A 21,296-nucleotide genomic window follows, 5' to 3' on the forward strand; every position below is an offset into this window, starting at 1 on the left:
CCCGCCGTGCCGTCGGGCGGCAGCACCGCCACCGCCGCCGCCAGCACCAGCAGCAGCCATGGAGCGGCCGCCGCCGGCCGCCGGCCCCCGGGCAGCCCCGGCCGCCCCCGCCAGGGCGGGCGGCAGCGGCGGCGTCGCCGCCGCTCGGTGCCGCCGGGCGCAGTGACAGCGCCGCCCGGCCCCCGCCCGCCGCCCGCCGCCCGCCGCCGCCTGCGATGCTCAGTGAGTGCGGGGGGAGCCCCGCGGGGACGGCGGCGGGGACGGGGATGGGGACGGGGAGGGAGCGGCGCCGCCCGGCGGCGGGAGGAGGCGGCGGGTCCCGGCGGCAGCCTCGTGGCGAGGCCCCGCAGGCCCGGCCCGGCCCCGGGAGGCGGCGGCGGGGAGGAGGCGGCGGCGGGCAGGGCCGGGGCTGGGCGCCGGGAGCCGAGCGAGGGGTCACCGGGCGCGTCCGCCGCCTCCCCCCCCCCCGGCTTCTCTCCCGCTTTATATTTTCATTTTAATGGCCCTCATAGGGAGACTTTCGCTTTCACGCCGGGGCAGGCAGCCCTGCGGCTCCCCGCCTCGCCGCTCGGCCGGCCCCGCTGCGGGGGAGAAGGGGCCGGGGGTGGGCTCCGGGGGCTCCCCCAGGGCCGTGCCAGGGCACCCAGAGCCCGCAGGGCTCCTCGGGGCAGGCAGCCCTAGCGCCCAGGGCACCCGGCTGCTCGGGGCAGGCAGAGCTTAATCCGCTGACGCGCAGCCCAAAGGGAGAACCGAGGCAGATGGACGGGGGCTCCCCAAAAACGCCAGCGCTCTGCTCCCCGGTTGCTGCTGTCGGGAGCGCGCCTCCTGCTTCACACCGTGTCAGCTCGCCTGCTGCTGAACTCCCCCAGTCACTCAGCTCCGGATTCAGGGTCATCCTCCCACAAGCTTATCAGTATCTTGTTTGCTCCCGAAGTTTTGCAAATCCGAGATTAGTTGAGTATCGCGAAATTAAACGCCAGGAGACTTATTTAGCGTTGGCGGTAGGCTCCAAATATCCACCCAGCGACAGAGGTTAAAACATGGTACTCCTCTGCTCCCCAGCTGAGGCCCGAGACGCTATTTTTAGTAGAGAATATTCAAAATGGGCTTTCGTGCTGTTGGGTTTTTGTTTGTTTGTTTTAAGATTACGTGTTCCTGATGGTTCTCTGCCCACAGGTCTTTCCTTCGTCTGTTGGAAGCAAGAGCGGGCTGTCCCAGAGTCAGGACAGGAAAGCAGAGTCTTAAAAAGCAGCGTTTCCAGCACTGGTTTTCAAGCTTGTTTTTTTTAAATACGTCTGTACTGGTGATATTTCAGGGCCGGGGAATCTGCCTGAACCTGTATCCAAGAGGTAGAACAGGCAGGAAATAAATTTCCTTGGCCTAATGCTTAGTGCTCATCTAATCTCCTAGGAAAGAGGAACTTGTGATGCGTTTTGTATGATCAGTCTCTCTTCTGAGTTTCTTCTGCGTTTTTGGTTCCTCAAAGAAAAGTAACCTAATACCCTTTTTTAGGCGCTCTGACTTGTGACGCTACAGGAGACATTGCATTGTAGCTGGGCAGACCCTTGATGCGATATTTCTTCTCTCTTTCCTTATGTATTTTGCTTATCAGTAGAAATAATTAATAGTGTTAGTATTTATTGTTCTCTCTGGGTGTTTGAGAAGAATGAGGCAGCTCGGACTCATGCATGATCATTTCAAGCTTCCTGCAAACACAGGCAGGGGTTGCTACATGTGTATTTTGAAGGTTATCTTCAGCTACGAGATCTAGTCCTAAAAGTGATGTGGAAGCTAAAACTGCAGAGTTGTCCTTTTTTTGCCCTTAAATTCTGCATCATCGACCTGTTGTGAACTGGCTCAGCTTGAACCCGGTTAAAGGCGCTTTGGCAGGCCTTTCTCCTGTTTGTTTTACGATAAACTCTAGTTTTGAGGGCTTGGTGCAGGACATTTGTAGGAATTTTGGGTTTGCTCTTCTGGCACTTTTTATATCTTTCACTGTGAGCGTGTTTCTCAGCTCCTGTGATGTTTCTTTATGAAATGCTGAGGGTGAGGGATAATGGCAGCGTGAAAGAGACCTGAAATGAAAGTATGGGTGGCAGTGTGGGTCTGGTGAAGACTCGTTTCCTGGAAGGTAGTTGCTGCACTGTCACCTGGGAGTAGGGAAGAAGACCTCTCTGAGATGCCGCTTTAGCATTCAGTACTCTGGCAGCTAGGAGGAGCGCACAAAGGCTGCGAATGGAGCAAGAAAATGTACAGATTTCACAAAGTGAATGTCACCTTGCTAATCCTGGCTGAAGAAACTGGGACTTCCCTGTTATCCCCGAAGCTCTGAAAAAGCTCGGACTTGAATCAGCTGCCAGTCACTGCTCCTTTCCCGGGCCCTTCTCTCTTGCTGCTGAAATACTTAAATCCTGGTGTTAGAATTTGAGACTACGGGTCAATCAGTTGTGGTTTTTTTCCCTTCTGTTTTCAAATTATCCATTTCTGCTGTTGGTCACCTGCCTCTGCTCAGCAGTTGGAGAAGACTGATTTCAGTGCTCCTCTTGTTTGACATTTCAAAGGCTGCCCTGCAGTTCTGCGTTTCTCACAGATCAGTTTTCAATTTCTCTGCTCCACGAGGAGTTATGAGGAATGACCTCTATATGCACGGTGTCCCCTAATGAATAAGGGTTTTCTCACCAAGCCTAGCCTAGCGCAAATCGGTCCTGTAACTACAGAAAAATGTACAGGCAAGGGTATTTCTAGATTCTTTTTGTTTCTGAGCCACAGACCTGAGGCTGATTTACCCAGTTTTGATTCTTAAACCACTTCAGAAACAAGGATTTGAGTCTGTTCAGTGCTATTTTGGGAGCAAGTTTCTTTGGATTATAACCCAAATCTAGCAATGTTAGATACAAATCCTCCAAAACAGTTTCTAGACCTGAAATACACATCTGTGAGAGCATCTCAAATTCAACTGAGTTGCTGCCCTAACCCGAGCTGTGTGGCAGACTGTATGCAGAGGCGTTAGGGTGGACCAGGATGGGAAATTCGTACGTGAGCCCGTGCTGCTAGCTGAAATGCAGACCAGCAGCGTAATAGATTGTGAAGCTCAGATAAGAGCTGTTTTTTGGGAGGTTGCTCAGGTGCTGGTCAGTCCCTGTGTCCACCCTTCTTCATGGACTTCATTGGTGTTGCGTCTTCTGCTGTTTTGTGTAGCAGTAAAAGTGTTGTATTTGAGACAGGGTAAGTCGATGTAATTTATTTAATTGCAAGGAAGATTAAAAGGAAATTTGGTTTTGGAGTGGAATAAGTTGTGGTTGAAGCTGATGATTTTAATAGGTCTATCTGGAAGTGCTTCCAAACTCCACACCTGTTGGTGCCCCTTCCCCACCCTCAACAGTTACTTCACCTGTGAGAACAAATGGAAAGCTTTTTAAGGTTTTCCCCAGAGCATACGGGTTTGCAATTCCACGTATCTGTTTGAAGTGAGTTTTGCTAAAACCTTGCATCCCATCTGCCTGGAACTTCACAGAGAATTTATTGCTCTAACACCTGGGGTAAGCACTAGAGTGTGCATGGGTACTATAGAAGGCATGGTTACAGTCACGCTTTTAAGTTGTCATTTTTTTTAGAAACTTGCTTCTTGCAAGGGAGGAGAGAAGACATCCCTGTCTGCCTCTCTTAGAAGCTGTGTTTCGTCGGATTTAGCTACTCAAACCAGAAAGCAAGCGCACGTGCGAAATGTATGCTGGTCTTCAGTAGCAGTGCTGTAAGGTGTGGAACTATTTTGAGGCAGCCAGTACCTGTTACTCTAGTAGAATAAAACTGTCGCTTAGTTCTTTTTGTTTTAAAGCCTTTTAAGTTATCTGAAGTTCTCTAGAATCGATAGCTATTGCCTAAGGATTGGTGGCAGCCAGGCCACTGACTACTGGTAGCTGCCCAAATAGCAGGGGAGCTGTTGCATTCATCTTCCTGAGGCTTTCATTACAAACCAGAGGCTGAAAGCGAGCACCAGGCTCCTTTTGGCTTTGAGATGCTACCAAGTGGTGTTTGTGAAGATGGCTTTCAAAATTTATTTAGCAGAAACTTCAAAGGTTTAAAAAAAAAAAAAAAAAAAAACATATGAGGCAAGTGTACATATATTGGGACAGGTGTAAAAGGCAGAAAGAAGGTTTTGCTTTTGATTTTAATTTCCCTGTTTTTTTTTTCTTTCTGGGAACTTACCTGACTGAAGCACCAGAAGTCCAGCTCTAACCTTTAAATTCAGGCTATAAGCTATTGCTCCTTTGACTCCCCAAACAGTTCAAATAGGTGTGCTATTTAAAGCATTATGATTCTGAAATTTTCTTCTTTGTATCTTAATTTCTCATTTCCTTGACTCTCGGTATCATTTTGTAGAGGAGAAACCTTCACTTTTTTTAAGAATTGTTTTTAACAAAATCAAACGCTTCAGCTCATCACTGCAGTTTTAGTCCAGAATCCTCAATGGTATTTCGGATTCCTCAGTGAAATTAGTAGAATTAGGCAGCAAAATATCTTCAGGGGTCTGGTTCAAAGTATCTATTTATGCCTTAGTACCGAGGCAGGTGCCTGCAGGCTTTATTTCATATTTCAGTGAGAAGTTTTTTGACTTCAGCAATGAAAATGCTGAGCTGTTTGTTCTCTGTTGTTTTTCATACAGCTCTGGTGTATGTCGGTCTTAACAGATACCTACACAGTAACAGCCCATCATCTCTTTCTTTTCTTTTAGGTCATGAAACGCGTACGCACAGAACAGATTCAGATGGCGGTGTCCTGCTACCTCAAGCGCCGTCAGTATGTGGACTCAGAAGGTCCCCTAAAACAAGGGCTGAGGCTGTGTCAGACTGCTGAAGAGATGGCAGCTAATCTCACAGGTAATCCTAATGTTTTCTGTGTGTGCTTCTTGACAGAGTTGTGGCAAGCGTGAGCATGTATATTGGTAACTAGGTGAATTTGTACCTATGGACAGCTTTCCTTTTGAAATAAAGAAATTTCCCAGTATCAAGTTGGTGTGAGGTATGAGCCTTTGAAGAATGAAAATATGGATGGAAATGGAACAAAATGAGATGCATGGGCAGTGAAACAGCAGGCTGAAACGTCAGGTTTGGATAGTGGAAAATGCATGTTATATCCCAAAAAGCGTGAAGTCTGGTGAGTAGTGGTGCTTTGGGACAGAGGTGAGAAGAACCTAGATGAGGAATTACGTAGAAGCAGGAAAATGTACCTTTGTGCTCAAGGAGGGCTGTATCATGTAAAAACGGGAGTGATGCAGGCTGTTTCGATTTCTGGCCTCGTCAGTTTCAAGTTGTGAAAGCTCCTATGTGTCACTTGGAAAAAATAAAAAAAAAATAAAACCCTCAGTCGATGAGACAGTTTATTCCCCTGTGTGTCCTTTGTCCTCTTTTTTAAAGTCTTCTGGATCCTGCTACGCTACCAGCTGGTCCAAATTCTGCCTGTGACCATCTTCATAGGAATTATTGTCTTTGTTATAAAAAGCTATGCTAGTACTTGAGCAGGTACAAATGTTGAATGGATGCAAGCAATGTGGAGGATATAAAGGTTAAATTTACATTTAAAACTAATAGGAAATACTAGGCCAAACTCTGGGTGAGAGAACAAGGAGAAAGTGTTTTCTTTTAATGAACCTGCTTAGTTTGTGACTGTATCCCAGGCTAAGACTGGTAGGGACCTTATTTATTTGTGATATAACTTGATCTGACACAACATTAGTTGCTGTGTAACTCTGTGATGGTAGCTAGATAAGACCAGATGTCAAAATGACTCTTTTCTGCCTTTATTTTGCTGTAATTACAATCCAAAGATGAGTGGCGTATAGGTAAATGTGTAGGCTGACTCTTTTGAGGACCTGAAGGAAATTGAGTAATATTTTCTTATTAGAGGTGACTTGCACCTTCTCAGTACTTTTGATTTCCTTGCTGTTTTCGGAGTTAATAATCAGACACTTGCTGCAACTCCCTGAAGTAATACTGGGCCGAGTTGGGGGAGAAATGGAACCAAAATAAAATGACAAATTGTTTTGGACTGGCTTTGATAAGGGGTTTTAGGGGAGAGGTGGGTAGAAGGGTCTGTGTTGGAATGGGATTAGAACTTGAGACCAATCAATACCAGGAGGATGCAAAATACCTCAAGGAGAGCTGGATTGGATTGCAAATTCTTTCATTCACATACGGCATCACGCAGGAAAAGAACGTCAGTAAAGTGTGAATGAGTGTGTGATTGATTTTTGTCTTTTAACTAATGTTCCAACAAACGTTATTAGTAAAATTCTTACAATTAGTCTCTATCTTCACGCTAGCGTAAGGCTTTTGTGGCTAGTGATTCAGAACTTAGTCATCAGTTTTCATTAGAACTGAAAATGGCCTGCTATCATGTATTCTGCTGCTGACTACTTTTCCATGTCAGACATGCTGGTAGTAAGCGATCAGTGAATATGCTGCAGTTCCCTGAATGACTGTGTCAAAAAAGAAAATCCCAGCATGTACTTATCCTGATAAAAGAGGCAGCTGAAGAAAAGCTGACCAGATTCTGAAGCCTGCGTTGCTTTATTTCAGGGAAAGCAATTAAGTATTTTTTTTCTGAAGACGTTTTAGTTTGTTCCCTAAAACTCACCTTGCTTTTTCTGTTCGTATCTTTTCCTTTATTTGCCTTTAAAATTAGTCAGTCTCTATAAATGGGGGAGTTGCCTGCTTCTGTCTTCAATTCTGTGATTTCTTCTTTCAAAGTGAAAAGTGTCCACTGGTTTGGGTTTTAAATAGTTTTCTTTTTCTGTTTTACCTTGGCATTTCTTTTCGTCTTCCCCCAGAGCCTCTTCAGTTCAGCCCTTCTCCATGCTTGCTATATTTGTACAGCTCTGGTTTTTGCACTAAAACACAGCTCAGAGCTTCCTCGTGACAATTCCATATTTCTTTAAAGAAGCGGAAGGGTATTTGAGGGACAGAATAAGCGACGGAGGAACAGGTTTCTCTGATGTTGTCCACAGGATTCTGGCAAGACGTAAGACTGTCGGAATTAATGTAAAATTCTACTTGATCTCGTCCACATAAAAGAGGAGTCAGTTGCTGTGAAACAGTGTTTACAGTAGCACTGCGTTCGTTAGCTGGAGCAGCGCTGCTCCTAGCCGCAGCAGGACACCAGGAGGGTACTGTCGGTGTCCCTGAACTAGGAACGAGTTCCTTGGAATTTGCTCTTGAGTTGCAATTACAGGAAGTGCAGTCAAGGAGCAGATGTTTCCAGTAAGTGTTCTTACAGCCACTGGGGAAACTGGAAAAGAAACTAGGGTAGGTCTGTTAATGTGCAAGAAGGATACGGACAGTGTTTTACTTCCACCAGGAGAAAAAAAAAATCCCTGAAAACTTACTCTCTTGTTCTGGGATGAGTTGAGCTCTTGATCCCTTTAGCAGTTTTAGCTGGCCAAACATTTTGGGAAGGAAAATGATTTCAAGTTGAAAGTTGAGCTTGTTGTTACGGGCTTGTAGGTAGGGTTCATTTGCCATTTGCTTGATGGGAACAAGCTCTAATCATTACTAAAACAGCAGGGCATAACGAGTGCACAGTCGGACTGCTCCAGGATACCTAGCCAAAGATGAATTTCCACTTTTTAAAGCAAGAAGTCCATCTTCATTTTGGAAGTACGTTATTTATGCAGAGAAAATGAAAAAGGTGGCAAGGAGGGAGCCCGTCATGAAACCAAAGAACCGTAGTTCGTGTTTGTGTGGCACAAGCAGGGTGGCAAGTCATGAACATTCGTGCTGAAATGAGGCCGCCAACACTCCGTGAAGAGTTGGCTGTTGCATGCAACCCTGTGACAGCATGAAAGTCAAGCCCTCGTATTTTCTGGTTTTCTGGTGTCCTTTGCCACGAGTGATACGGGTGACATTAGAAACTGTTGTTAATTGTTCTTGAGTTGCCGCGTTTGTGTGCAATGCAGAGTTTAATCAGTATTCATCATGAGAGAATATATTCAATTGTCAGTCCAAATAGAAAAGATTCTTGAATTAATTAATACCAGTATTCTGAGTTACAGAAATGTTAAAGAAAAAAGTTGCTTCTTTTATAAATTGCTGCTCTGAGTTTTCATGCAAAGCCCTGAGCCTGGGATTGCTACCAGCACTGAGTTTATGAAGCAGCCAGGCTGCAGAAACCTATCTTTGAATGGGTTGTGTTTGTTTTGAAACTGACTTGATAGAAGATGGGGTATTGGTACTGGAATCTGTATTTCTTTTCCCATGGGGGGATGATAAGCACAGCCCAGCTCTGTTTCTGAAGCTGAATTCAGAGTCGGTACGTACATCTTCTGTACTTCTGTAAGCTCTGGGAAATGGAGTGAGGGGAGAATAGCGACTGGCTGCGTGTGCCCCATGTGCTGATCTCTCTCTAATCAGAGGCATCAAGATGAGCTGGAGGCTGGCCTCTCTCTCTCGAATGTGAAAATTTGATGATCTTGCTTATAGACTTCCAGGGCTATCTCTGCCTCTGTGTGTGAGCCAAATGCTGGAACAAAAAAGTGATAGATAAAGGTTAGGAGGGAAAAGAGAGGATAAAAAGGGTTGGGAGGGAGGGAAGACCAAAAGACCAAGTCAAGGGATTTGAAAGGGAGAGTGATGAAAACGAATTTTATAAAGGGGAAAATAGTTACGAATAAAAAAAATAGGAAAGATGAAAACAAGATAGAACTCTTTGATTTGTCATGCTTTTAGAAGAGTAGAAGAATTAAATATATCAGTTACAATTTAGAAACGTAAGTTTTATTTCTGTTTCTATTCATTAGTACTTGTGTATGCTTAGGTTATATTGGTGGGTGTTGGAAACTTCCACCAAGTCCCCTGTCAGGTTGTGAGTGTTTAACAGAAGAGCGAAGGTTTTGTGCCAGAGGAAGAAAAGCCATTTTCCTTTCTAGATAATTCAGAAAGACATTTACGAGAGCTGATACTGACTCTGAAAATCAGTTTAATACCATCTCAGGTGACCGTAATACTCGGAGGTGGTGTTACTGCACACCTGATGTCCTCGATGGGTGCTGGGTCTAGCTGAAGAAGAGACTTTGTTTTGGAGAATGATGTGATTTGCTTTCCTCATCTTTTGAGTGCGAAGCAATAAAGCTGCAGTTATCTCGTAAAACTCTAAAGGGATCTGTGACAACATTACTGTGTTTCTTGTAAATTCAGTGTTGTATCTGAAAGCTCAGAAATGTGTTTAGGGCAGTGGGGGAGCAAGCAGAGTAGCTAAGCTTTTTTTAAATAAAAAAAAAAAACAACCTTCAGTATAGTTTTTCATTCGGGATATGTCTAGGTTGTGTGACTTCAGATTAAATTTAATAAATGCTGTGCTTAGGTGCTTCAGACTGTGTCTTCCCTGGGCAGTGTGAAATATAAAATGTCATCTTGGTGGCTGCATTACCTTGGATTTTATGAGAAGCTTTGTTTCAAGACACACATGCAGAACTCCTTAAATCCTAATCTTATTTTATTTCATTTCACAGTCCAATCTGAATCTGGTTGTGCCAACGTTGTGTCTGCAGCTCCCTGCCTGGCGGAGCCACAGCAATATGAAGTACAATTTGGACGATTACGCAATTTTCTCACAGGTAAATATCAAGAAGCAAGGAAGAGTATGTGAATTTTTGTCATCTCAATGAGTAAATGACAGTATAATAAAATTTAAAGTCTTATTTCTAACTGAAACTTCTGATTTCTAGTTTTGAGATTTCAGTTACTACAATTAGAAAAAATATGGATTTTTTTTTTAACCTGAGTGCTGAGTAGCTTTGGCTTTTCTGGATAGCTATCTGTTTATCTTTTTTTGTTCAGTCATTTGGCCTTTGTATCTGCGTAGATCTTCAGGACAACAGAATACATGTACAGGACAAGAAAGAAGATCAGTGCTTTATGTGAAAGGCGGGTAGCTTAGAAATGAATATAGTTCTCTGCTGTCTCCTACTTTTTTTTTTTGAATGTTTTTTGTAATTGGCTTCTTTTTATGATCATCTGGACTTTTAAGCGAGAATTTGTTCCCTTAAATTTAACTGTACTGGCTTTGAGACTAGAGGTATATGACAGAAAGGGAAAATACTATCATTCTGTAGTGTGGTGCAGAGGACAATCATGGTGTGGTGTGTTGGTTTTTTTTTTTTGGTTGGTTTTACTTTTAACAAAAAAAAAGTTGCTCCTGGAAATGTCCTTTTTTATTCTATGAGTGCCAGAGGTGGGGATAAGAAAGCAGACAGGATTATTGAGAATAGTGCAAAGAAAAGGGAGGTTGCCTCTCTTCCCATTTCTGGGCACACATTCATTCCTCCGGCGGGTCTTGACCCCAGTGTGCATAACACTAGAATTAATATTCCTGACAGTGGTTGAAGAGAAAGTTAGGGGGGGAAGTAGGCAGGAAGAGAGAGGCAGAAAAGTCGTAGCCTTGCCCCTGTTTCAAGGCTGAGCAATTTGGTGAGAATTTCCCATGCTGCAACTTGCCTTTTATCCTTCCACTGCGCACCTCTGAGAAGAGGCTGGCTCCATCTCCTCCATAACATCCCGCTGGGTACCAAAGGCAGAAGCTAGATACCTACTTAGCCTTCTCCAGGATAGGCAGACCCACGTCCCTCAACCTCTCCTGGTGTCTTCTTGGAACGTTTTCATCATTCCCATCTCTGCCAGCTTCCTACATCTTCCCCGTTGCTCCTGTTGCAGAGTGAGGTCCTTCCCTTGTTGCATTTCAGGACTTGAGCACCTGCTGACATAGCAGGAAAAGAGCAGCTGCCAGCTGCTTCGTGCTTTTGTTACGTATAGACCACTGATTTCATTGGCTTTGGCCCAGTTTCAGTGGTAGAAAAATGGGAATGATGCTGAGCTACGCAAGTGTGTGTATATATGCTGCACACCACATACGCATATGTATGCATACAGAAATGAAAGAGAGGCACAGTATGGGCTAGGACAAGTCTTGGAAGAGTGCTCCATTGGAGAGGAAAAATGGTCTCATGGAAAAGGGGGGGAAAAATGCAGTGGTGAGTGGCGGGAGGGGAGAACAAGTTGAAAATAAGTAATGCTATTTGCAGATCAGCAATGCATATTTTGTTCCGGTAATTCAAATGTCGTACTTGCACATCTGGGCCTCCAGTAAATCATTGTTGTGGCCCTGTGTGGTGCCACGGCGCTGGGCGGCAGGGCTCTGCTGCTCGCAGCTCCCTGCAGCTGAAGGTGGGAGGGAAGCAGCCCCAAGAAGGAGGGGTGGAGCTGTTGCCCAGATCAGTCTCTGCAAGGTACAGCATAGCCTAATCAGGAGTTTGTTACACTGTGTGCAAGGAATTACTGCTGGGATTTGCCTTGGCAGAGAGAGAGGGAGCGTGCTCATGAGCAGGCACAGAAATAAAACCAGCCCGGCATACTGCAGTACGTTTTGGAAACTGCAGCTTCCTTTCCCCCGGAGACAAATCAGTTCCATCCAAAGCACCACGTACAAGTTTTATTGAAGCTGAGGAAAAAAAAGCCACCAACGTTCAGGCCCACACAAGCTAGATAAATAATTTTGACTTCTACTTAAAACAGTACTTAATATGTTTAATAAGTATATGTTAGAGTTTATTGCAACAAACGACGTATGTGTTTTTTTCTTAAATACATGGGGGAAATCCAGTTGTCATGTAGCTTGAGGTGCTATTTTAATAACTGACCCACGCGTAAAAGGGGTTTTGAAATCTCTGCCTTTTATTCTGATAATGTACCTCACCAACTTTTAAATCTCTAGTTAAATCTGCAACAGATACTGGGTATCCCCTCTAAGTGACTGAAGGGGTTCACATGGATGCACCAACAAAAGTCTCCAGAGCCTTGCTCTCTTATGCCACCATCGAGACTTTTTGCAGTAATTGACCTTGCTCTGCTTTATTCCTAGTAAAAGGTAGATTGAGAAATCATTCAAAGCTTGTTGCTTTTTTTTATATAGATTCAGATTCTCAGCACAGCCATGAAGTGATGCCTCTTCTGTATCCCCTCTTCGTCTACCTCCATCTGAACATGGTCCAGAATGGCCTGAAAAGCACAGTGGACAGTTTTTACAGCCGCTTCCATGGCATGTTCTTGCAGAACGCCAGCCAGAAGGATATCATTGAGCAGTTGCAGACTACCATGACTATTCAAGATATCCTGTCCAACTTGAAGCTCCGGGCTTTTCTGGACAACAAGTACGTCATCCGCCTTCAAGAGGACAGCTACAACTACCTTCTTCGCTACCTCCAAAGTGACAACAACAACGCCCTGTGCAAAGTCCTGACCTTGCACATTCACCTGGATGTGCAGCCCGCCAAGAGGACCGACTACCAGCTCTACGCCGGTGGGAGCTCCTCGCGCAACGAGAGCAACGGCCTGGAGCCCAGCGAGGTGCCGGCTTCCATTCTGCAGAACGAGGCGGCGCTGGATCTACTGCAGGACAGCATTAAGCGCGTCAAGGACGGGCCCCCTTCCTTAACCACCATCTGTTTCTATGCCTTCTATAACACGGAGCAGTTGCTGAACACGGCCGAGATTTCACCGAACAGCAAGCTGCTCGCTGCTGGGTTTGATAATTCGTGCGTCAAGCTGTGGAGCCTGCGTTCCAGGAAGTTAAAATCTGAGCCCCACCTCGTCGATGTGTCCCGCATCCGCCTGGCTTGTGACATCCTGGATGAGGAGGTCTGGATACCCCTTCCCCAGTTCCCCTTCCCACACGCATACCCTTTCTGTTGAGGTATTTCTGACATGCATGTTGAGTATCTAATGGTGTCTTAGGGGACTGTGAGGCTGTTCACAGCCTGTCTGCCTCGACACAGTTTTCATAGCCTACTCGCATCCCTATTCTTCCCTGCCATGGTTGTAAACGCTGCACTGAGGTGTAGTGAAGATGTGCCTAGGTCACAGTTCTAGTCCTAGATGCCGATCTCCCTCTTCCTCTTGACCTTGAACAGATCGTGGTGTGCAGGCAGCCCATTAAGGACAGGTCATTTGGGAAGGCTCCCTTCCCCAGGGAGCGTGGAGCCTTCTTGTGGGTGTGAGGGTGAAACAAGGAGATGCGGGCAGTAAAAACACATCGTAGTGAATGGAAACTGGAAGAAAAGCAATTCAGAACAAGCAGTCAGAAGGGTGGAGAAAAGGAGAGAAACGGAAAGAGAAAAACAAAGTAAGAATGGTCTGACAGCTCAGGACAAAGTACACCTAAGTGAAAAACTGTATTTTTTTTTTCACCCTACAGTCACCCTAACAGAGGTGAAGAGTTAGTGTGGAAAAATTATGCAAAATAATTGTGTTAAAGAGTCAGCAGGGTAGAAACTTCAGAGGATTCTCAGTTTCTCGAGTGCTGGAGGTGAGGACAGGGATATCTGTGCTTTCGCATGCTGGGCTAGATAGCATCTTCTAGTGTTCTCTCTCTTTTTTTTTTTTTTTTTACCTCCTAGTCACACCCTTCCGCCCCTCTCGTCACAGCTGCCCGCGTAGTGTCTTATATCTGGTTAGAGATCAGAATTTATGACTCTTGCTTTGTTTAATCACTCCCCTCTTGAAGGGAAAAAGAAGAAAAAATGCATTTGCTCTTCTGTTGAGCGTTTAGCACGAGAAGCATCCTTTCATTTTCCACTGTTTTATTTTCTACTCATTAAAAAAAAATACCTGGTGGCAAGGTTCTGTTTGTTTTGGAAGAATGCAGAGAGCTTGGAGTACTGAGGTGTATAGTTAGGGATTGCTTTGTTAGTCAGCTTGAGAACTAGAGGCAGGCATCCAGGTGAGATAGCAGAGCAGCGTGCTCAGCGCTTCCCAGGTTAACCCTTTCTGCTGAGTGAACAGGTAAGTAGGTCAGGCCAACCCAAGATGAAGCTCTGTTTGTTTTCATTACAAGCTGCAAGAGTTCATCGGACATGTGACAGTGGATTGCATGTCGTGGAAACCAAATGTAAATAACCTGTGACAGAGGAGGATTTCTCTAATAAATCAACAGGTCACCTTCTTTGGCTCCAGACTAGAGAAAAGTGAGATATCGCCAGGTTATCGGGAGCGTGTATTAGCTTTTTGTTGGCACATATTTGCATATCTTACATGTGTTATGAAACAGCTGCAGGAGCTTAAGTACAAATGGCTGCCGTTGGTTATTTAATATCTTGCGTATCCTGTAGTATTTATGCACAGGTCTAAAAAAACGGTCAAAGACCAGCACAAGTCAAAGTTGTCGTTGCTCTGAATGATTTTACCACTAGTTAAACAAATAGTGACCTGACCAGGAGTTCAGAGTGAAGGGGGAATACCAGCCTGAATGCATTGTTGCGTGTCCTGAATGCAAACGAAAGCCTGAGGACTATAAAGGAAATAAATGCTAGTGTCAGGGGGCACAGAGTGAATATATCCAGGCACGTGTTGGGTCACAGGTGGGAGCAGACCACCAGCTACATGGGTTCCTCTGGAGCAGAAGCCACAGGTACCAAGACAGACCAAACAAGACCACCCTGGCTGGGGTGCAGTCATCAGCAATGCAGCCCGATGTGAACAGAGGCTGTATTTCAGACTGTCACTGCAACAAGTCACAGCGACAAATCTGATGAAAACTGTGACAACAAAAAATTCTGATGCGCTTTGACATTACTTCAGTGAGCTCTGTAGAACAACTTGTGAGGATGTTACACTTGGCTGATTTTCATAGGGTTTCTTCGTTGTTTGATTTCTGTATTGCGTAATTAGATTTGGATGCAGTGTTACATTCAAGTAGAGCCCAAAATGATCAATCTTCAGCTCGGTTTCTGACCTGCTGCAAGCAAATAAGTCATTCTGTTTATGGAGAAGTTACAGGTGTCTGGGACTGTGCTAGTTTCAGTGGATCTCTTTCAGGGTGGCACTAAAATTACACTGTTGGGTTTATTAGCTCTTTGCGTGTGTGTGTGTATATATATATATACACACACACACACACATATATATATATAAATATAAATGAGATTGTAGTTTGACAAAAGTGTTAGAGATCAACAGTTTTTCCTAGTTGACGTAAAGCCCTTGTGTCAGTGAAGTCAAAGTTGTCTTCTAGGTGTTACTAGATGTATTTTTAGTGAATTTTGCTCAGTGTAATGCCCCAGTGTGCTTCACCAGTGTTGTCTTGATCTTGGAAATAGGAGAGGCTGACTGTTTGGGATAAAGTAATTCTTTAAGTAATTCATTTTCTTTACAGTGGCATCTCCACTTCATAGTCTCTCTTACTTAAAGTCCGATATAAAATGCAATTTTACAGCTGTGCAAATGGCCTTATCGTTTGTCTCTTTGCAACATTGCCACGCTTGTTGCTGGTACTACATAAATCAACGACAGAAAATAGTAGTCTTTGTTCCAAGCTGTAATCGTGGCAGCCCTTAAATTCTGGGGAGCCAGGCTCGATCCCATTTGGCCTCACTTTTAAGACACTGAGTGGCAGTGGTCCTTCAGGTGGCGGTGAGCTGGGATGATGCTGACAGCTCGTGTGGCAGATGGGAGGGAGTTTGGGGAGACGCAGTGAAAATGCCCTGCAAAGAAAGCCAGGGTGTCTGCCCTCCCACCTTTCCCTGCTAGGAGATCCCTACTGTAGGCAGATAATAGAGCTTTCCTTTTCACACCTTAAGAGTGCTGCAGGATGAGAGAGAAGATGGCACTGAGGGAACCTTGTTACTAGTTAGAGTAAAATAACGTTTTTCTGGGGGGTGGGGAGGGATGGGCTTTTTGTTCCGTGGGTTTTTTTGTTTGCTTGTTTGTTTTTGGGGCTCACACATTCCCTTGGGGCTTAGGCTGGGTGGAAGAATCACGATAATTGTTGTCAGCTAGGTAATGTTTGCTCACAAAGTCAAATGCAGTAAAGCACGTAAGTTTTCTGAGTCCAGATGGCTGCCATCTAACATCCATTACTGATTTAAGTAATAGCTGAGGAGTTGGGATAGCCTGTTCGCAGGTAGCTCGTTCAGAAGGTGTCTTGTGTAACAAAACATGGAAATGTTTTATGTTTTTTTTTCACTTTCTTAATAATGTAATTTTAGGGAGTCTTGTACTTGTTGAGGAAGATTTCCTACTCACTTTTGAAGAGTAGATTTTCTGAGCTCATTTTAATAGTGTTGGTTTTCCAGTTCTATTACTTAAAATCTGTTTTGATAGTCAGTCTTCTCAAAATGGGGAGTACAAGTAATAAAAGTAGCTTCTAGGTGTGTCCGTAGGTTATTGATTAAAATAGGTGTATATAACTTAATTTCTTGTCAATTCTAAGGAAGCGCAAACCGTTCGTGCTGACCAGCAGCAGCAACCACTTCAGAAGGAGCTAATGGATGTCTTGGTAGTGCCCAGTGATGTGTTATACCCAGGAAACGTACTCAGTGTGTGCAATGGGAATCCTGGAAAAAATACTGCGAAGAGGGTTTCCCTGCCTCCCTGCTGATTTATAACACAGGTGGTAGCCTTTCTGTAGCTGCTGTAATCGCTCACCTACGTCGCAGTAGCTGCAGGACGCAAGGAGGAACGTGCTTGATCTGACAAAGAAATGAAGATTGGTTCTGTGAGGCAGTAATTTAGTGGCTGCACTTCCAGCTGCTCTGTTAATCTGGTCAGCAGACTGACTTGGACAGGGAGGAAACAGAAAAATGCGGTGACTCAGAAGCATTATCGGCGTACCATTTTCAGTGAGCTATGACACAAGTGTGCAGTTTTTTTGCTAAGTGATTCTTGAACAGAAGAGAAAGATAAGATTTGTCACCTGTGACCTTATAGGAGTGTGGTTTTGAATGCTTCTGCAGGCGTTTTCAAATAAGCTGCTACTGTAATGTAAGGGAAAAAGAGCATGTGCTTGTAAGAGGAAAAAGCGTAGGTGCTTGCGGACAAAGTGGCCCTCTATGATTTGAAATCATAGAATTGAGTACCTGGACTTGCAAAACTTACCAAAGCTATCATATAGTATAGGGAACCTGAACGGGCCTCCTCTGGTAACTTGTCAGGAATATTTAGGTTGTAATTAAATAGTACAAAACGCTGCAGGTACCAGTGTCTCTCCTTTAATGTGGTAACGTAGCCTGGAGATGCCGTGGATCCCAGCAGGCAGCGCTCTATCTGAGGCAGAAAAAAATCAATTTGAATAAGAATGGGGCTCTGCGTGCTGGAGCCTGTAACGCCTCTAACGCCTCGGTGCCTCACCTCTGCGGGGAGATGGAGTTGGCCCCGAGCCACGCCACGAAGCTCCCATGGGCAGCGATCGCTGCGGGGAATTAGCGCCGCTAAACGCGGCTCGCCACCTACCACTGAGCGCACAGCCGGGAGGGAGGAGGGCAGCGAGCTGGCAGAGCTGCAGGTCGTGAAACCGTAGGGTCAGTGCTGCTGGAAAGGGCCAGCATGGCAGTCCTGAGGAGGGGTGGGCTCGAGAGACTACGCAGATGCATCCCAAGCCATGGTTATCTTCTTGCACGCCGTCGGTGAGACCCCAACTTGCTAGGCGAGGACAGTTTGGGGTTGAGATGTGTTGCAACCTGTGCAGTCTGTAGCCTTGGATTATCAGGAGGTGCTGCTTGAGCGGGCTCTCAGGTTGATGCCCTCTGAAAGGAGGAGCCAAACGTTCAGATTCCTTTAGCACAGCTCACCGAGCAGCCTTTAAACCTGAAAGCCTTTACTTGTTGATGATCTGCCCTGGTACTTGAATTGGAGAATTACAGGATAAAAAGGTTTCCACTGCCGTCCTTTTTGTGATTATTCATCCTCTCCTACCCCAAAATAGATCATTTGACCTAAATAAGCCGCGTATATTTTCTGTTATTGAAGGGTGGGGATGTAAAAGTGTTCTGGTGGAGCTGGCACAGAGAAATGGATACCACGGCCTTGCTGCATCTCTGCTCAGGTGCGGGGTTTGAGAAGAAATGCCCAGTAGACAGCTTGTCAGATACGCCTTGTCCTTCCATCTCCTGCCTTTTGTCTAAGACATCTGGGTTTCTTTTTCTCTACTGTGAGTTTTGCTTCCAATAATGACCATACTGAAAGAGCAGATGCCAAGATCTGTTTCAACATCTTAGCCAAAAGTTTAGTAGAGAGCGGGTAGGGAATAAGCAGATGTTTTTAGCAAGTGTTTCAAAGCAAAAGACATTTGGAAAAATATCTTAAAATACTACTACTCTTTTTTTTTCCTTATTTGCATACAGTCCCAGGTTAAGGTGCCTTCTTAAGTGGGCATGAGGCTATGCAAAATAAGGAGAAAACCTTTTATATAAAAGTCTGATCTCCACATCTTTTTCAGCATTGACTTAGATGTAGCGAGTGCGCCAGCAGTATGTCTCAGAGTTGCACAGAATGTGCCACGTCTAAAATAAATTGTTCTGTGTTAACGCCAGCCTGCTTTCCTCACGGCGGTTCCTGTATTTGCAGAACAGATAAACAGGCTTTTTCTTTGTTGTTTGTTTTTTTTCTCCTCCCCGACCAGGAGGAAGAGGATGACAGCGCAGGCACAGAAATGAAGATCCTGAGAGGACACTGCGGGCCTGTGTACAGCACGAGGTTCCTTTCGGACAGTTCAGGGCTCTTATCTTGCTCTGAGGACATGTCCATCAGATACTGGGACCTCGGAAGCTTTACAAACACTGTGTTGTACCAAGGACATGCCTACCCCGTCTGGGATTTGGACATTAGCCCCTGCAGCCTGTACTTTGCCAGCGGTTCCCACGATCGCACGGCAAGGCTCTGGTCGTTCGATCGGACGTACCCGCTGCGGATATATGCGGGCCACTTGGCAGACGTGGACTGCGTCAAGTTCCACCCCAACTCCAATTACTTGGCGACGGGCTCCACGGACAAAACCGTGCGCTTGTGGAGCACTCAGCAAGGCAACTCGGTGCGTCTGTTCACCGGGCACCGCGGCCCCGTGCTAGCGCTCGCGTTTTCCCCCAACGGTAAGTACCTGGCCTCGGCGGGCGAAGACCAGCGGCTAAAGCTGTGGGACTTGGCTTCGGGAACTCTCTACAAAGAACTGAGGGGCCACACGGACAACATAACCAGCCTTACTTTTAGCCCCGACAGTAGCTTAATCGCTTCGGCCTCGATGGACAATTCCGTCCGGGTCTGGGACATCCGGAACACTTACTGCAACGCCCCTGCGGATGGGTCTTCCAGTGAACTGGTTGGTGTATATACCGGACAGATGAATAATGTACTGAGCGTACAGTTTATGGCCTGTAATCTTCTTCTAGTGACTGGAATTGCACAAGAAAATCAGGAACATTAATTTTTTTTTTCTTAGGGAAGCGGGTGGGTGTGATGAATGCCAGAGTCCATTACAAGCTGAGATTACTGACTGTGAAACGCTTTCTTCCTCTGCCCCCTTGGAAGGCATGTTCAGAGTGATGCTAATGCTTTACAATTTCTTGCCCACAAAAAGGCCTGTGCTGTTGAATGGAGTAAGGAGAAAGGCAGAGCGATGAAAGTATGTATACGTTCTAATCCTGTATTTGTAGGGATTCGGAAAAGGGGAGGAAGTCCAGTAGCTTGGGGAAACCAAAAGCCTGGTCCAGACAAGCGAAGCTGCCAGCCAGATAAGCTGCTGACCTGCACTTAAATATCCTGCGTTGATTGATGGGCACACCTTACCTACTGTTAACTGAGGCTTGAGCGTGTGGAGAACTACTGGCCCAGTGTTTTTTGTTTTTGTTTTGTTTTCCTGGTATTGCAGAGGACCAGCGTTTTAAGACCCTTATATTTAAAAGAACATTCTGTATTTTCTACGCTGATTGTGGTTCCAAATATTACAGCTCCCTATAGCACTTCTGCAATATTTTGGACAAGCTAAGTAGAAAATACCATCTTTCTTTTTTAATAAGGGGATGGAAATCTGACCTCAGTTGGGGCCCATCTCTGCATTGTCGTTTGGGTTTGGTTCCTGGTACTAGCTGTGATACTTGTATTTATGTTCCATTAATTAGGGATCTTTCTGAATCTGGTTGCACTGTGTTTTGAGGGTGGGAGGACGGTGAGGGGTAGAGTGGTGGCTTTAGGGGTAATAAGTGACTTGCCTTGGCTGGAGGAAGGCATGATAGAACTGAAGGGGCTAAGTTTGGACTCCTGTTTGGAACGGGGCTTGTCAATCCACCACAGCACCTCACAGAAATATTTCCGTAAATGGAAGTTGGCAATCTAGGAAGAGGGAGACAGGGAGAGAGAGAGGCACACACAAAGTGACATGGGAAAAAATAGTATTACTAAATTATTGTGCATACGCAGAGGCAGCTTTGCCAGTGTTGGATTTTTCTCAAAATGTTGCAATATCAGTTTCATGAACACTTTGTGAAATAAATCATCAGCATTTAAAGCAAGGATCTGCAGAAAAAGCACGTTCTAATTTGTCATTTGGAGAGATTAAATATTTCTGCTTTCTGGAAAGAGTTATTTTGTATTTTGTTTTCTATTAAAAGCATTTAGTTTAAAAAAAAAAATGGTTTGGACTCTTTCTGGGAAACTTGCATGGGAGGGAAAGGGCAGGAGCATGCTTTTACACTGCTTGAGGCAGAGTCTGCTTGGTGCTTGGAGGCTGAATCCGGTGGTCTTGGCGACTTGGTTTTTATATCCCCCTGCTTGCTTCCCTCAGAGCTGACGCAGCAGGTCATGGTGTTCCTGACACAGCTTTGTAGGTCAGCTAAGATGCATGCGAAGGAGCTCAGTCCTACCTGAGGTCAACGCTGCACCGCAAGGCTTCGTTCTATATGGCTGCGTTTTTGGTTTGTGGATTGGTGTTCTGAAACTCCTCTTCCAAGCAAAGGCACGATCCTAATACCATCTAGACAGTCTGTATGGAAGCCAGTAATTTGGCTTCCTTCAGACTTTCTGGACCTTCACGAGCAAATTCTTTTGAGAACATCAAACAGCCTAAGAAGTGAGATGACATGACGCCTCACAACTGTCTTTTAAAAATAAGTCGTCTTAGGTTGGTAAACAACAAAAACCTTTTATCAGAAAAGTGTGTGGCCTTTCTGAGATGAGTAACAGTGTGTGCTGCAGCTCTGCTCTGAGAGTACCAGAAACTCCTTTGTACATGTGGAGTTGAATGGCATTGCTGATCTTCTGACAGCTCGGCATCAAAGCGTGTAGCAGCTCAACAATCCCAGTCCAGGATCGGGGATTTTTGAAAAAACGATACGGGAAACAGTTGTATTGCTGATGCATTGTGCTGTACAGGTCTTCTGGAGAGATCTTCTCATTCAGATTTACTGAGCAGAGACTGCTCACTAGACTAAATTCATTGTATCCTCAACCCTGCAGTAATGTCTGTGGTTGTTTTGAGAGGTTTTTGCT

The 21,296-nt window shown here is 45.3% G+C and overlaps 1 protein-coding gene across 2 annotated transcripts; it reads left to right on the plus strand.

The window, feature by feature from the left end:
- The first annotated feature begins 146 nt into the window (after positions 1 to 146).
- Positions 147 to 20,381, plus strand: TAF5L (TATA-box binding protein associated factor 5 like). Of its 2 annotated transcripts, none has more exons than XM_040551111.1 (5): positions 147 to 222; positions 4,733 to 4,877; positions 9,503 to 9,607; positions 11,959 to 12,683; positions 18,439 to 20,381. In XM_040551111.1, the coding sequence occupies exons 2-5, from the start codon at positions 4,736 to 4,738 to the stop codon at positions 19,234 to 19,236; spliced, it is 1,770 nt and encodes a 589-aa protein (XP_040407045.1). In that variant the 5' UTR covers positions 147 to 222; positions 4,733 to 4,735; the 3' UTR covers positions 19,237 to 20,381. The 2 variants fall into 2 exon arrangements, with proteins under 2 accessions (XP_040407045.1, XP_040407046.1); XM_040551112.1 differs by lacking the exon at positions 147 to 222 and adding an exon at positions 3,442 to 3,539.
- The last annotated feature ends 915 nt before the right edge of the window (positions 20,382 to 21,296 follow it).

Source organism: Cygnus olor, chromosome 3 (assembly GCF_009769625.2).
Source record: "Cygnus olor isolate bCygOlo1 chromosome 3, bCygOlo1.pri.v2, whole genome shotgun sequence".
Classification (NCBI taxonomy): Eukaryota; Metazoa; Chordata; class Aves; order Anseriformes; family Anatidae; genus Cygnus; species Cygnus olor.